At 37.3% G+C, this 16,845-nt stretch overlaps 1 protein-coding gene across 8 annotated transcripts in view; it reads left to right on the top strand.

Annotated features, from left to right (window-relative positions):
- LOC100768845 (protein diaphanous homolog 2) overlaps positions 1-9,330 on the top strand; it is a 735,817-nt gene extending 726,487 nt beyond the window's left edge. For all 8 annotated transcript variants that reach the window (XM_027433000.2, XM_027432999.2, XM_027433003.2 and 5 more), the window contains one exon: positions 5,186-9,330. In XM_027433000.2, coding sequence (XP_027288801.1) covers positions 5,186-5,250 — 65 coding nt within the window. In that variant the 3' untranslated portion in view covers positions 5,251-9,330. The remainder of the gene's footprint in view (positions 1-5,185) is intronic.
- The last annotated feature ends 7,515 nt before the right edge of the window (positions 9,331-16,845 follow it).

Genomic DNA, 16,845 nt, shown 5'->3' with positions numbered 1-16,845 from the left:
CATCCTGAAACCATATACAGATGGTCACAGACACACAGACACACACACGTGGACACACAGATCTGAGCATCAGTGCACTTCCAGTTAAATACTGAGTTATCTCTAGGGTATACTTAGGATCCATTGGTTATGTTTATTGAGTTCTGTTATTTTTGGGGTTCTTTATTATTATAACATGATATCTACTGCTGAATTGTGCCTCATAAGGATTTTTATATGGGTGGTTTAAGGAATTAAACCCAGAGCTTTTCACATGCTAGCTAAGTGTTCTAGCACTGAGCCATAGCACTAGCCAAAGTATGTGTTTTAAATGAAAATATAAATGACGAAGGCTAGCTCCAACAGGCACTAAAACATACCATAAAGCTCACATGCCTAATCCTAGCATTGAAGAGACAGAGGCCAGGGGATTATAATTGCAAAACAACTTGGGCTAGATAATAAGAACATGCCTGTCAAATAATTATTACAATAGCAATAATAATGATGATGGTGATGATGATGATGAAAGAGAAATTATTGAGATATTATTGCTCAAATAATGAAATGAGAAAGCATTTAAACAGAAATTCAGAATAATACCTATGCTAAAATAATAGAAACTCCAGTATTTTTTAGTATGATAAGAAAGGATATAATGAATCTGTATAGTCATTGATGATTACTCACCAAATTGTGATGGAGCAACATATGTCCTTTGCAAAGAAAAATAAAACAAGGAACAAAGTAATTTGGAAGCTTATCTGGCATTGTGAAAGAAAATAAATTGAGGATATCTTTAGTAATTACATATGAATAGATTAAACTTTAAAGACCATGAAGAATTATGACTTGATACTTATAAAATGTCTGGATATTAGAGACATGTCTACTAGAAAATGGCTACTAGCGAAAGTTGGGAATAAAAGAATATATCAAAATATAAATGTTGACATAATTAGTTACATAAAAATAGTAAAAAAATGAAACCATACAGTCCTAAAAATCCATAACACAAAATAGTCAAATAACGAAGGAAAATATTTCTAATATATTTCACTTAGTTTCTGTTTTAAGTATATCATGTGCGAAACCAAACAGCATAACAAAATCTCAAAGGACAAGGCCAGCATGTAAAGGAAAAATAAATGGATGGTAATATATGAGAAGTTCCACCTCACTAATATTTGAAAAAATGCAAAAGGAATGAATCATGTCATTTTTCACTTTTTAGATTAGCACATTTTAAAAGATTATTACCCAAAGAGATAAGACAGACAAATTCATGTACTGCCAATTGGATTTAAATTAATGCAACTATTCTCTAATACTATTTGGGGTTATGTCTGAATACCTTAGTAATGCCTCTTTTATACATGGAGTACATATGGATGTAACTATAAGGATGGTCATTTTTCCATTGTTGCTACAGTTTTACAGTATCAAATTGATACTTAGATATTCTTCAGAAAATAAATGACTAGTAAATTATGATATATTTGCATAATATAAAATGAATACATGGCCTTTAAAGATCATGTTCTAAGTATTATATGTCAGACATTTAATAACAAAATTTCTACAAGGAAAGGATAAAGCACCTCATTGCATGCCTAGTTTGAGCTCAATATTTTTTAAAGGCATTATTCTTTAGAGGACTACAGAGGCACATTACACTAAGAGAAGAAGAGGTAGTGGACATGGCCTTTTTATCATAGTTTCAGTCTCAACTTGACCATCTCATTTAGTATGCAAGATACAGCCCTGGGCATACACTTTATTAGGGTATTGACTGTACACCCCCAGGTTGCATACTGCAGAACTGAGACTTCTAGTCTGACTTATGTCCTCTAAGTTTTACGCTGTGTTTGACCTGTGCTTAGTCTTTGATTATTTTACTTGGCATTTACAATAACAACAAAATTATTGGCATAGGTGTAAGTATAAATCTAAAACATAATGGCATTTATTTGTATCCTACATTGTGTGTTATTTACATAGTCACTAAATAAATGATTGTATGAGTGATTTCTAGAACAGTAAGTACCACAGTGTGTTTAATCCACTTACTACAATAGTGAACAAGGTTTAGAAATTAATGCCACATGTACTTTTGCTTAGAGAAGGCATGGAGCTTCTTGCTCTTATGACATTAAGGACAGCTTTGACATTAGTTTGACATGGAAAGCCTATTAGAAGTCATAGAACCACATTAAAGGCAAGACAAGGGCTTAAGTTCTCCTTTGGTGAAAGATTTGGAAGATTTCCTGAAGACTATCTGCCTCCATAGCATGCATGCATGTTCATAAGTATACCTTTCACTTCAATACCACTCTTTAAAGATTTCAACCTCCATAGTAGCATCACCTACACATAGAGTTTATTTCAAAAACTTGTCTCTCACGAATAAGGAGAATTATCTAGGGTTTTCTTACCAAATTCTGGTTGACTTGGAAATGAACTTGGTCCTGAGTAGGGCTTACTAAGCCCTCAAATCATATAGCACACCACCTACTCCTTCCCTCCACCTGTTTCCAAACAAGAGCTGCCATCATTTTCACAATCACCCCAATTACTTTGTTACTTCTGACAGCAATAATGTCTAGGTTCCTTTTTTATTATAAATGTGATGCTGACTTATGAGGTCCTTATATGTCCTTATGATTATTAGTATTGAATACCATAAATATGGAAGTTATGTTTCAAATATCCATTCATTAGTATTTCAGTTTCTTATTCAAATATGAAGTCACTCTTGAACAAGAAAAATCATGATTCCTACATTATTAGCCATTAGACGTGAAGACAGATTGAAAAATCTATGTATAGACATGAAAATACAGGTGTGTGTGTGTGTGTGTGTTTATGAGATGTGTTTACTTCCACTTATGGCTTGATCCATAGAACTTTATGGTACAAATATATGTTTTATGACAAAAATAGGTTTCAAATAAGTATAAGGAACTGGAAATTAATTTTAAAAATTCAGATCCAAAATTGTTGTCATTGTTTTTAATGGCTTTTTCTTCATAAACAAGGTTGTAGGTTGATATTTCAAAAATATGAGTTACAGAATTTCTTCGTTATGTAATTATCTTACTAAGTTGGGAACCTACTAGGCTTCTATTGGGGAGATCAAAGGGAGAAAAAAAGAAAATCTAAAGTAGTTCTCTTTTCTATCAGTTATAAAGCCAGGTTTGGGTCCTGAACCAATGCTTATGCCACTTTCTAAAAGCTTTAACGTCCTTTAGTCAGTTTGCTTTAGCTCAAAAGCATTTTGCCACACCGAATGCCACCAATAAATTACAAGCTAGTGTGAATCCTCACATCCTATCATTTAATACTGTGAGGCTAGAGTTTTGGAGGTGATATACTAGATGTTAGTTATGTTATAGGCTGCCAGAGTCTTCCTGGAGGGAAGCATGAATACCTGTTGACCTTAGCTTATAGGATCCCCAGTGCACCCACTTCTTTCAGAGAGCTGGCACAACCCTCTGGGAATGCTACCATCATTCTTGTATCTGAGAACACTGAAGTTTTAATTCTCGAAAAGCAATGGGAACCATGTGATTGCAGCTTAAGTTTTAAATGTCTTCTAAGAAGTCCCAAACTAATCTGTATGCAAACCTGTGCCATCTAAGTAATAAGCCCTTTATCCAGGAATGTTATCTTCACATTTTTAGCTGAATTGTGATCCATATCACAAATTAAATAATGGATTTTTTAATTGTATCTTCAAAAGGATACCCAAATAATTCATCACTCAGATGTATCTCCAAGTACAGAAAGCCTCTTGCTTTCTCACTTTTTTGCAATATGATTGCATTCTGAAGCAATGAGTATGCTTTAAACTTCTGACTAGTTTGCTCAGTGTACTCACAAGGTGGTGTTAATGAGGCCAAGGTCATGGGTGCAAGAAAGTTTTGCTGTGTATTGACCACAGACTACCGGGAGTCAGACAAGAGATGATAGCACAGCCCAGAAAGGCATCACGACAAAACCTCAGCACTTCTCAGTCCAGCCTCCCCATGGAGAGACAGGATGTGCTAGTGGGCCATCATCATCTTAGGGAGGAAATGAATAGCAGCTTGGGAGACTCCAATATCTACTTCTGAACAAAGCAGGCCTGACATTTAGGCATTAACTTTGCATTATAATCTCCCATCATACCATTGATTTGCTGTGTAACCTTCATCACTAAAGCAGAGATAATAGGATGGAATGAAATGGGCTTACCTCCCGGGGATGTTGTGTGAATTAGCAAATTAACTAGTGTAAAGTGTTAGCATTTATGTAAGTGCTGGTGGTTGTCATTATTTCTAGGGACCGAGACTCATTCTAAATAGAGAATCTAAGTATATTATGCTTTTGCCAGGAAGAGATTTTCACCCACATCAATTGCATTTAAGCTGAGCATAAAACAGAGGTGATAATAATATAGTAGTGATCATCACAATGCAGAGCTGTAAGCCTTCTCCCTATTAAAGCTAAAACTATTTTCAGCAACTTTCAATGCTTTTAAACTTTGCTTTCCAAGCTTTGTGCTAACAGTCATCTCTAAAGTGATTATTCTTCCTGTGATGGGTAGGGGGAATGGGACCAAGAATAGGTCCCATTCATTATTCATTCCTGTAATGACTATATAATGTATTGAATTTGTTTACATCATACAATCAGGCAAACTCAGTAGCTACTTTGATTGCCATATATTGCAATCATTGTTATGCCATATATTGCAATCATTGTTAAAAAAAAAAGAAAACCCTCCCCCCCACACACACACTTGGCATACACTGATGTCCTTTAGAGGTAGACAGCATACAAATTGAAAATTCATGGGGATTGAAGAGGTTTTTAACAAAAGGCACTGTACATGGATCTTTTCAATTTAACATCTTCACCTGGGAATTTTGTTGTCACCTGCTTATTTCCAAGGGGTCTGTGCTTGAGAGAATTCTTCCATTTCTTTTATCACTCTGCCTCTGCTTACCAAGAAAAATCATTTCTTGCTGATTGCAGATCTCTTGAACTCAGCCTGGCAGCTGCAGTGTAAACGCCTCAGATCCGGGCTCTTTGCAGCTTATTTCCATATTCATTTGAAGTGATTTTTCAAGACTGTTTGAAAAGCTCTCTCGACCTGACACTGTGCAATAGGCAGGATCTAAAGCTCACCATGTGTTCTCTTCTTCTTCTCTTTGTCCTACAGATAACAGACGGTGCCCTCTAGAAAGATCACGTTCTCGCCACAATGAAGCCATGTCAGCCAAGTGATTCCTGATGCCAGAGAGAATGGGGACATTTAAGAAAACAAAATCATCCATCTTGAGAACAAAATATACACTGAAGGGTTTGAATGGAAATAAATGAATTTCCACAAAGGTCAAGCTGAGCTGCGTGAAGTAATGTGTATTTGTAGGAGTACTGTAAGTACACTAATCCTAACCTAGCTGTCATGATTAGAAAACATTTGTTCCTCTGTAGTGTAAAGAGGCACATTACTTGTCATTGTGTATGATGACCTGACTGTGAAGATGAAAGTCTAAAAAACAAATGGAAGAATCCTAAGGCTTCTACAAACATTCCAGCCAGTCAAAGAATTTAAAACTGAAATTTCTAGGTCACCCTACCCACCCCACCCCACCTTCCTTCTCTCCAAAAAAACAAACAAAGAAAGAAAGAAAGAAGGGGAATCGACAGGAAGAATTTTCAGTGTCTACTTCTAGCTCTTCTTAAGTATATAGTGTAATGTGCAAGAGAATGGGTGTGTTAATAATCGGCAAGGTACATGTAACACACTCTGGAAGATAAGCCCCAGTTAAGGTATTTAGAACTGCTCTCAAATGAAAACTGATGGAGTCATCCACTTGGCAGAAATTAATACTACCATTTTTTTAGTGTTTCAGCATGACATCACACTTACTATTACTAAAAATAAGCCAAAGTTTCACAGAATCAGCTAGATTTCAACTTTATTTAAGAAGTATTTTCTAATTCTGCATAAATATCTGCCTTATAGGATTTCTTTATATAGCTATTTTTGAGAAAACCTCTACATGTTCATGCATATGTTAGGGATGAGCCTGAAAATTCTATTGCCTTTCTTTAGATTTGAGAGGAAGATATTGATTCCGGGTTCTTCGCTCCAGTGGGTCTTTCTCCCTTCCTCCTTGAGAGGTAGGGAATAGAACATCAGAACTGCCCAGAGGGAGAAAAGGGATTTCTTTATGCAGGAGGCAGTAGAAAACTTTAGAAAGGTCAATTGTTTTCTCTCCCGTTTGACCCCTTTTCCCATTCTACTTTGGTGGTTGAAGTAAAGCAAATTTCTATGCATGCGTGTGTGTGTGTGTGTGTGTGTGTGTGTGTGTGTGTGTGTGTGTGTGTGTGTGTGTGTGTGTGTGTGTGTGTGTTTAGATCTCTTCATGTAGTAATTCCATACCCCAGTAACAAGGCAAACCTCCCTGTCATCAGCATACTTACTTACCTTATATTATTAACACATTTCAGTGATGCTGCCAAAACAACGCTAGCAGCAAAAGAAGCTCAGCATTGTTTTAAATGTGTGAGAGAGCAGAAGTTATACTTAACTTGTCTATTCTCTTACAATGTGCATTTGTAATAATTGGTGTAAATTCTCTGGAGTGTAATTTCAAGACTAATTCATGCAGATGATTGTGATTGCTGTAAAAGATTGCTTGTATGTATATTTCTTATGTAGAAAATTCTGTTTCTCCAAAGCACATTATAGACATTCAGAGAAAAGAACAAATGACTGGCTTGACAAGCCACCTTCTGAGATAATGTAAACAAGTGACCAGTAGCTCACAGACTCTTTATACAGATGTATAGTAATTTAAACTGTTGCCTTTCACTCTAGTGCATTCTTACTTGGGTATTATACTTCAAAATACTCTGAAGCTGCTATAAGTAGAGAAATCAGAAGGTAACAATGTCTGAGTCTTTTTCCATTTTTTCTTAAATGAAACTACACACATAAACACACACACACATACACTCTTAAGAATATACCACTTTCACACACTTTTTAAAAACAATAACCACAAAATTTAGGTTCTACCAATTAATGTAAATAACGACCATAGGCGTTTTTGACTTTACAAAGTATTTTCTGAAATATTGTGATATGGCTTCTTTGAGATTTTGTGGGTTTTTTTTTTAGCTTTTCAGGCTGTAGAAAATTGATGTTGAAATGTAAACTTTGACTGAAATTTGGGGCATTTGCCCTGCTATATTATCTAACTGGTTAAGGTTGAAATACTTACGTGTATCACCTTTTCCAGATGTGAACTTGCCTTATTTTCTAGTTTGTAAACAAGAATGAATGAAGTACTATTATTGATAAATTATATATTTGTATTTAAATGCATTCCACATGCTTTTCACAAACATTAGAAAACCCTTCAGAGGACACATAATTAACTTACGTGACTTACAATAGTCCTGGTCAGCTCTGTGTGTGGCTTTCTCTGAGATAGTTGAATGAATCCAGGAATGTATGCCTGATCCATTCAGTGGCATCCTTTAAAAGCTGGTAGGCCACATCCTTCACCTTCACTCCACAGAACGTCTTCACACAGAATTCCTTCATTTTACCATCATTAAGAGTAACAGAATTTACCAAATCAAGTGCTGTTTCCTTATTGACGTAACAATTCTTTCTTCAATTTGCCTCTTCTTTTTCTTTCCTTAACATTTTCATTTCCTTCTCTTTAGCTCTCTTTTAAAGTAGGACAAAAAGTAATGAGTTTCACTATGATATTTTCATGCATATTTTCTTTTTCTGTTGACCCTTCTCCCTACCTTCTATCCTCCTGCCCTCACTTCCACCACTACCCCTGGTACAGCTCCATCGGTAACTTCCATTTTACTTTCATGTCTCATATATTATCCTCTTTTTTTCCTCCTCACTCTCTTAAGCATTCTGTCCCGCCCCCAGCAAGAATGAATTAGCTCATACCTACACCACTTTGCTTACCAAGCTCCTCAGCTAAATACCCAACTTGATCACTTACAAGATCAAGATTGGCTTTCCACAAAACTATCAGCGACAATTCACATGTTTGTCTTCTGTTTTGCTGCTATATAACAACAACTGCCTTTCTTCTGGTCCCCAATAAAATATTCATTTCCTTTTGTGTCCTCACCAGAAATGCCTTTATCATCCACATTCCCATCAGTGGCTCAGGCAATCTGTAGTTTCTCTATTAAGTTCGTCATCAAAAATTGTTCTAACTTCCACCCAGCATCCAATTCCAAAGCCACTTTTCCATCTATAGGTATTTGTCATAGCAATACCCCATCTCATACTAAAATTCCTTTTAGAGTCCTATGGTTACTGTAACAGATTCCCACAAACACAGTGGGATAAAAGAGTAGATTTCTGGTTCTGTAATCTTTTTAAGGCCACAAATCCAAAACCAAGTTATTGGCAGGACAGCACTCCTCTGCAGGCTCTAGTAGAAAATCCATTCTTTGCCACTTTTCTTGTGATTTTTATTATTCCTTGGATTGTGGCTTCATCCCACTTTGCTCTGTCTTTTTGACATCTCCCCCTCTGTATATACAATCTACCTCTGCCTCTCTATTTTAAGGATTGTTTTGATAAAGCATCCAGATTATCTATGACAACAGCCTCATTTTCACAGCCTAAATTTAACACCTGTCCATAGCTGCTTAACCAATATGACAATATCTCAAATTCTGGTGATTAGCACATGAAGGAACATGTCTTTTGGGGGGGTCCTGGGGCCTAATTCAACCACTACAGTAGTCATTGCAAATAAATATACTTTATACTTTTAAAAATGCATCCTTGGTGCTCAAGCCAGATTTAAGGTTGTTATTAAAAGCTACTGTCTGCATAGGCTACTGCATGCTTTGTTATTAAATATACAAAAGGCTATTCTAAATTTTGGTTGATACTTTTGCCACTGTAGCCAATTAGCTGAAAGAATTCACGGATCTCAACTCTGCTCTAGTATATCTCTCTCTTCTGCCCTTTTTATGGAGTCTTTGTTTAGATGTCTTCTGTGATGCATAATGCAGGCACAAAACTACCTCTGGTACAGAAGGGTTCTTTACAAGCTTCCTTTAGACATTGGAAATCCCTCTGCTGAAGGGAAAGTTGAAAGCAAAGACTGTGTTGAATGGGTATTGAGGGAGATAGTGTCCATAACAAGCCACCTTAAAGAAATAGTTCAAGTAATAGAAGAACTGTCAATTTGTCCTCTCATTTCACCTCGGAATAAACACCTGTATCTGTGCTGGACCAATAATGACTTGCAGTCTCTGTATAATGCCTACTAATTCAATAAAGCTTGGATTTACGTTAAATGTTGTACTGTCTATGATTCAGACTAAATATGAATGAAAAGACATGGATGGTGAAGTGTCAAGAGGATGTGAGGACATTGTAGGAAAAGCTTTAGCTAAACAGAGCTTCAAGAGTGTTTTTGCAAGGGTCAGGTCAAGTAGATTTCATGAACTGTCTTCAAAGACTTGCATAGTTACGAGAACTCTAAGGTTTTCCTTAGCATTCATGCATTCTGCTCATCAGAATAGTAGAGAAATGTTTATACAACTAAAAAGCCATGCTCCACACAAACTGTTTTTTGCAGAGATATTTGTGCATTGTGTGTAATGCTAAAGCAAAAGGGCTTCAGATGTCCAGAGGGGTAAATGTCCAGGACAAGTAATGAAGAATGGCAGGGTTTTATTCTCTGGAGAGCTTTCCAAAGGATCCCTCCTTGTGGGTGGTATGTCAATATAAAATACTGGACAAAGTAATTATGCAGATCTGTTAATGATACAATCCCAATCTTGGCCTACCATTGTGTCCTTTGGGATAGTTTGTTCCAGAAATCAAATACATTATCTTTCTCCCCCATGACCCAAATAAGGAGTCAAAAACCCAGAGTATCCACAACGGGGGTATTTGAGCTTAAGGCCAAGAGTTGAAAGACAAATAGAAAGGTGGAAATTGATGAATATACCACACATAATATGCTATATAGTTTTGATTTATAACAAAAGAATGCTATAGCCAAAGATCCCATTTACACAGAGAATTGATTTAGATGTTTAGCATCCCAATAGCCACAAGTAAAATATAATTATAGTTAGTGTCCATTGCAGAAAAATTGCAAATACATACATTATACAAACAATAACTTTGTACCCACTTCTTGGAGATTAGCCAGTGTGTAGTCTATAGTCATGATGACCTTATATCTGGACTAATAGAGATACCGATATTTTTACTTTATCTTGGTAAATTGAGGTCCAGCCAATAATTCTACTTTTTGATGTTTATGTGCACAGCATACAAGCTACTAACTTATTAGATATAATAATCCTTAAATGAATGGCTTGACCCCTCAAAGTTTGCATTTTGCTAAAGCTTCCTCAGCGCCCCTGGTGTGGCTGTTCTAGTTAGTATGTACCCATTCAGGGAAGTCACTTTTTGAGGACAAAGTTATAAATTGAATACAGCTCATACCATCGTGATCTCAGTCTTAGTGGGGACAGAAATCAGAAACATAATTGGAGCAACAGGAGCAATGGATCAGCAGTTTAGAGCAATTATTGCTTTTGTAAAGGATTGGGTTTATTTCTCAGCACTACATGGTAGCTCACAACCATATTTAACTCAAGTTCTACAGAATCTGACACACTCTTCTGGCCTCTGAGGGCACACACGTAAGATAAAATAAATAAGTCTTGAAAAAAGAAAAGAGCTAGGCGGTGGTGGTACACGCCTTTAATCCCAGCACTCGGGAGGCAGAGGCAGGTGGATCTCTGTGAGTTCAAGGCCGGCCTGGTCTACAGAGTGAGTTCCAGGACAGGCTCCAAAGCAATCCAGAGAAACCCTGTCTCAAAAAAAGAAAAAGAATTGTAATTTAAACTGGAAAATACTGATCAGTGTCCTAACCATGGCATAAAGAAGACCCGTGAAAATACTAAAAAAAAAAATAAAAATCACTTCTTAACTGTTAGAAGAGTAAAGTGGAAAACAAGCACCAATGTAAAGATTTTAAAGACATAGAATTTTAAACTAAAATTTAAAAGGTAACTAGATATAGCTGTATGATGACTTTCTACACTTACTTAATATAAGTTGAATACCTACTGCCTGCCACATATAAGGCTAATCTCTAAGAATATATCAATGAATCAAGTAAGGTCTATATGGCCTCTGTTCTCATGACACTTAATTCTTTTTGAGCAGGGAAAGCGAAGGCATGGCTAATGGTACAAATGTGAAACCTTTTGTACATATGTGGATAATATTAAAGAATTCAATATGACTAGAATTAAAGACCCATTGTGATGATTTGAATGAGATGCCCTCCAGTAGTCTTGGCATTTCAATACTTGGTCCCCAGTTGTGGAACTGTTTGGTAAGTATAAGGAGGAATGGCTTTGTTGGAAAATGGTTGTCACTGAAGATGAGTTTGAGGTTTCAAACGCCTCCTACAAGCCCTAATGCATGCTTTGCTTCCTGTTTGTGATTCAAGGAGGCCTGCCCCTTTCAGAACAAAGGAGCAGTAGATGGAGGGGGGAGATAGACATGACACGGGGGAGGTAACAGGAAGAGAGGAAGGAGGTGAAATTGATTGTTATGTAAAATAAATGAAAATTTGAATAAAAATAATAAAGCTCTCAGCTGTTGCTCCTGCTGCTTGTCACATGCTCCCTCTACTCTGCCATCATAGAACCTAACCGTCTGGAACCGTAAGTACAAAATAACCTCTTCTATAAGTTTCCTTGGTCATAGCGTTTTATCACAGCAATAGGAGAGTATCTAAGACACCCATGCTGAGAAGTCAAAAAGTCACTGACATCTGTAAGACAGTTTCATTTTCATCACTGTACTGAATTCTACTAGGGGCATTTAGTACATGACCTCTTTCATTTTCCCTCATTTCCCAGTTGTTCAGCCAGGTAAAATATGTCAGTACTTGATCTTTGCTTTAATTTGGTTTAAGTCTATAAGTTATAAGGAAATGCCGAAACGTTATATACAAAGAAATTATGTGGAGTGTGCTAGAGAAATGGCTCAACAGTTAAGAGTGCATACTGTTTTTACAGAGAACCCTAGTTCATTTCCCAACACATATATTGGGAGATTCCCAACTGCCTGTAACTCCACCTCTTCCAAATCTGACATCGCCTGGTCTCCAAAGATGATGGTATACATATTGTATTAGTTGGGCTTTCTATTGCTGTGAAGACATACCATGACTACAGCAACTTTTGTAAAGGAAAACATTTCATTGGGGCTGGCTTACTTTCAGAGGTTTAGTCCATTATCTTCATGGCAAGAAGCATGGCAGCATGCAGGCAGATGTTACTGAGAGTTCTACATCTTGATCCACAGGCAGCAGGATGTGAACGATCACCCTGGGCATGCCTTGAGCATATAAGAGCTCTCAAAGCCCACTCATGCAAACTGGGTTCGTGTATATATCATGAGTTCATGGAGAGAGAAAGCAAACAAAAGGACAGGATTTCCACACAACTTACACAGTAATCTGGTGTTTACAGTAATAAAGAAAGCTAGCTTCTTCAGGTTACTTCCTTTTCTTGGCCACCTTTTTTTCGCCCACTTTTTAGTAATACTGAAAGCCAAACCATGGAACAGTTCTTAAGAGAAGTAAGAACCCAGCAAAGACTGAGATGACATTAAGATGTCCTGCTTTTTTACTTTTGGTCTCACAGCAACAGGAAAGAAAGGCATTTAGATGAAGTATAATTTATGGGAAAGACTTTAATTAGTTCAGAGTTAGAGCTTCTTAAGTGTCTGCTTAATATTTCAAACTGTACATTTAAGAGCTTCTTAAGCAATTACTACTCTCTCCAGGAGCAGCAGGCAGCCAGAATGCTTCATGACTGTAATCTCAGCTCTTTGGGTATTAAGGCATGTGGATCACCCCAAGTTCAAGATCAGTCTGTGCTGCAAGACAAGGCCCTGTCTAAAAAAAGAAAAGTGAAAAGAAAAGAAAAATGAAGTAGTAGTAAACAAACAGCAAAACTTCCTGTTTCGGTATTTCATAAGAATTTCAGACTTCCAATGTGTTTTTATGCTTAAAGCCTTTTCTCTTAAGAACTATGAGGCTTATATCCCCAGTCACATAACACTGCGTAGCTTTATTTAAGCTAAAACTATTGTAGTTTTTCAATCTTCTCTACCTTTTTCCCTCCAAAATTTCATGTTACTCCCCTTCATTTTCTTACTAAATCACAAATATCACAAACTTAAATTGAAAATATTTAAAGATGGTAAGTTCTCATTCAATAGTCTTTGGGAATCCTTGGCACAGTAGCCTGAAGTTTTTGACAAAAATCAAGTAATGAAGTATTTTACCTGGCTGAACAACTGGTGGTCCTTAGGGAATGAAGAGAGGAAATAAAAGAGGTCATGTACTAAGTGCCCCTAGTAGAATTCAGTATAGTGATGAAAATGAAAGTGTCTTACAGATGTCAGCGACTTTTTGACTTCTCAGCATCTGTGGTAAAAAGCTGACTTGCTGTGACCTTATATTGTACAGCATTTTGTACTTTTGAAAGGACTTTCATTTTTCACATCCATTATTCCACCATCTCATTTCTTCTCAGTCTTCAAATGTCTTGAGTTTCCAGGATCCTATTAAAGAGCAACCTTCTTGTGAATCTCTTCAAGGCTACTTGAGGACACCATGAGCTTATAAATGCCTCTGAAAGTTCATTCTGCTTATTATTTCCGATCTCCCACACACATACCTAGCCCAGGCTCCCCTTATTACTGCAAAAATTCTTTAGTCCCCTTTATTGGTGGTTGCTATCACATGGGCCATGAATATAGGTATTAACCCAAATTTTCTTCATTTGTGTTCTCTTCACTCCCAGGGTCGTCTTAGTCATGTCCATGACTTTCAAGCAGATGATGCTGTGAACTCTTTCCAGAACCCCACTACCACCTCCTTACTGAATGAAAAGTGGAGACTATACACTAAAACATACCCGCAAATATGTTTTTCCACAGGAAACCTCTTTCCCAGCCAGACATTCTCTTTCTAAATTTAGGATGAGAAATTCCTAGTGTATCTTGTGTTGTCCTCCCTCCCAGCCTGGTATCTTCCAGGCATGGAGCTTGGCCTCTGTGTTTCATTCGCCTTCACACCACCAGAGATAGCATCCTCAATTGCCTAGTCTTGGTTCTGTTTGAAAACATTTGAGTGTTTCTATTAAGAAAAGTAGTGTGACCTTCAAGGTCTCAAGAGCATACTCAGATGTGGATTCCAAGTATTAGGCTCCATCCTTACAACAAGGCTGCATCAGATTTACTATGGGAGGATGCCAGGAAAATGCAAGAATACATTACCATTCTCAGATATGCATGTTACTCTCATGCAGAATGTAGACCTGCAGCTTATTCAGACTAGTATTGCCTCACTACCTAACCTCACCATTTTTCTCCTATTAATCCTTCAAGGGCCAATGCTGCCTTTTGAAGCCTTTCCTAATTTTCCTTTCACCATTAAAATAAATGGCATTATCTAATGCTCCCACAGCAATTTGTTCACACCTCTATTATGGTCTTTTAAATTCTGCCTCCTACTATACTTGGCTTTCTGTGTCCTTGACTGAAGTGTAAGTTCCTTGATGGCAATGACTGTCTCATTCATCTCTGGGCCTTTACACAAAGCAATTGCTCAATGAATGAATGTGTAGTGTCAACTCTCAGGGAATTAAACAAATGAAAAGCAATGTTTGGTCCAGGTAATAGAAAATTGCAGCTAATTTCCTCAGCCAGGTGAGAACATAACCTTCATCACTGTGTTGGGAACAGAGGACCTGTGTAAGGTCTGTGTTGAGGACAACCTCCCCAAACTGGATGTCTGCACGTTGACTTTAGAGGACTTCAACAGTTGCTAACTGATTGAAGACAAGTAGGAAGTTGTTTCCTCCAAGGTCAAGCTTTTAACAAGTGTCTGCAATGTACACTGAGGGATTTGGCTGTACTCCAATTATGCTAATATGTCTTATATATGGGCCTCCAGCATCCAGGAACCACCTCCCTAAACAATTTAATAAGTGTAAATACCAAGGCAGAGTTGTAAATGTGGAACTTATTTGCAATGTACCAACCTTGTTATTATCAAATGTCATGGGGTATAAGTCATGACAATTATGCTGCCTGCTTTTTATTACATTTATTTTACTTCTTAAAAGTACACTATATCCCCGTAAGTTTTCTCTATCCCTCACTGCCAGTGAAACCTAGCCTGGCTATGGCTTCCAAAGTCACACAAGGCAGGAGCATTAGAGTCACAGTATTAATGAGCACTTCCAGAAAGGAAACGACCTCACTAGTCATTGACACTATTCACTGATACTTTCCATCAGGACTCACTGTATATATCAGTTTAAGTTGTGACATCTCGTGAGCTTCTGCACACAAGAGATTTCATTATTTGAAGAAGAATTATTTCCTTGCGACCCTCCTCTATCTACCTAAGCATATGGATGTATGTGTGACCCTGTTGAGGAGAAACTGGCCATTTTTGGAAAGCCTTGGGATTCTTTATTGCTAGCTTGGTGTAATACGGTCCAGAAACATCTTAAGTGAGGTAATGTGTGTATAAAAATGATGTGAAGTTGACCTGATTTTCCTGGTTTGGACCATCCTGAACCTCACAATATCCTTTTCCTTTTCATGCCCAAATATCAGTAACTCAGAAAATGGCTATGTCACTAAGCATTCCAAGGCAACAGGTTCTATTCTCTCAGGGGAGTCATAGTAACACAATTTGCAGGCTTCCATGGAATCAGACAGGATGTATACCTGACAGGCCACAAAAGTACTTTGGAAAATTGACCTCTTCTTAAGGTTTTAGAGAACTGCTACTGCTTTCATAGATTCCTTGAAAGAGAATTCTGAAAGGAAAGCATGGGTCATTCTTGGACCCAGAAAGTACTTTAGGGTTCTTCTTGCCCATAATTGCTATAATTTCCTTTGTTCTGGGTTTGAACCTAGTATAACACACAAACCATGTTATACTAGGTTCTTTTAATGTCTCTGTGATAGCATACTATCCAGAAATGACCTAAAGCAGGAAGGATTCATTTGGGCTTACAATTTCAGATGTTGCCTTCCATGGTAGAGAATTTCTCGAAATGGAAGTGTGTGATAGAGGCATTCTCACACTGTAGGCCAGATTAGAGACAGTGGGACCAGAACCTAAGATTGGGCTAAAACTTTCAAGAGCCTGCCTCTAGTGACCTAATGGCACCATCAAACCAGCTGGGAAAAAAGGCTCTCACAACATGAGCATGTAAGGGACATTTCAGACTTGTACCATGACACATTAACAATAGGCTAAGTATCTCCCCAGTTTTCAGTCCACATGTATTCACTAAACGTCTACTCTACTCCAGATTTCATACTAAATACTGCATAACACTGAGCAAATGGAGGCATATTCTATGTCTTCATGAGTCAAATACAACATGCCAATGTTAAACAAATCATTATATTACTATAATCACTTTAAGTGTCTGGAGAGAGTGTGCACACCTTGGGGAGAAAAGAATAAGTGTTTGTATAAGTGTGATGAGAAGGGGTATTGGCTAGACTGTGCTCATGAGAGGCTACTTTGTGTCTGTTGTCCTGAGGGTTCAAACACTGAGGTTAGGCATGTTAGGCAAATACTCTGCCAACCAAATTACATCTGCACCTCTGAAAGGCCTGTCTGAAGAAGTAATGTTTAATGGAATACCTAAAGGATGAGTAGAAGAGAACCAGATGAAAAGTGAGAAACTGTAGAAAGTTAATATTGAGGAAATAAAGTCCATGTAATGAAGTGG

The sequence above is a fragment of the Cricetulus griseus genome, chromosome X, assembly GCF_003668045.3.
Source record: "Cricetulus griseus strain 17A/GY chromosome X, alternate assembly CriGri-PICRH-1.0, whole genome shotgun sequence".
NCBI lineage: Eukaryota > Metazoa > Chordata > Mammalia > Rodentia > Cricetidae > Cricetulus > Cricetulus griseus.
Note: the sequence above shows the minus strand (reverse complement) of the source record. Positions and strands in the feature narration are given on the sequence as shown.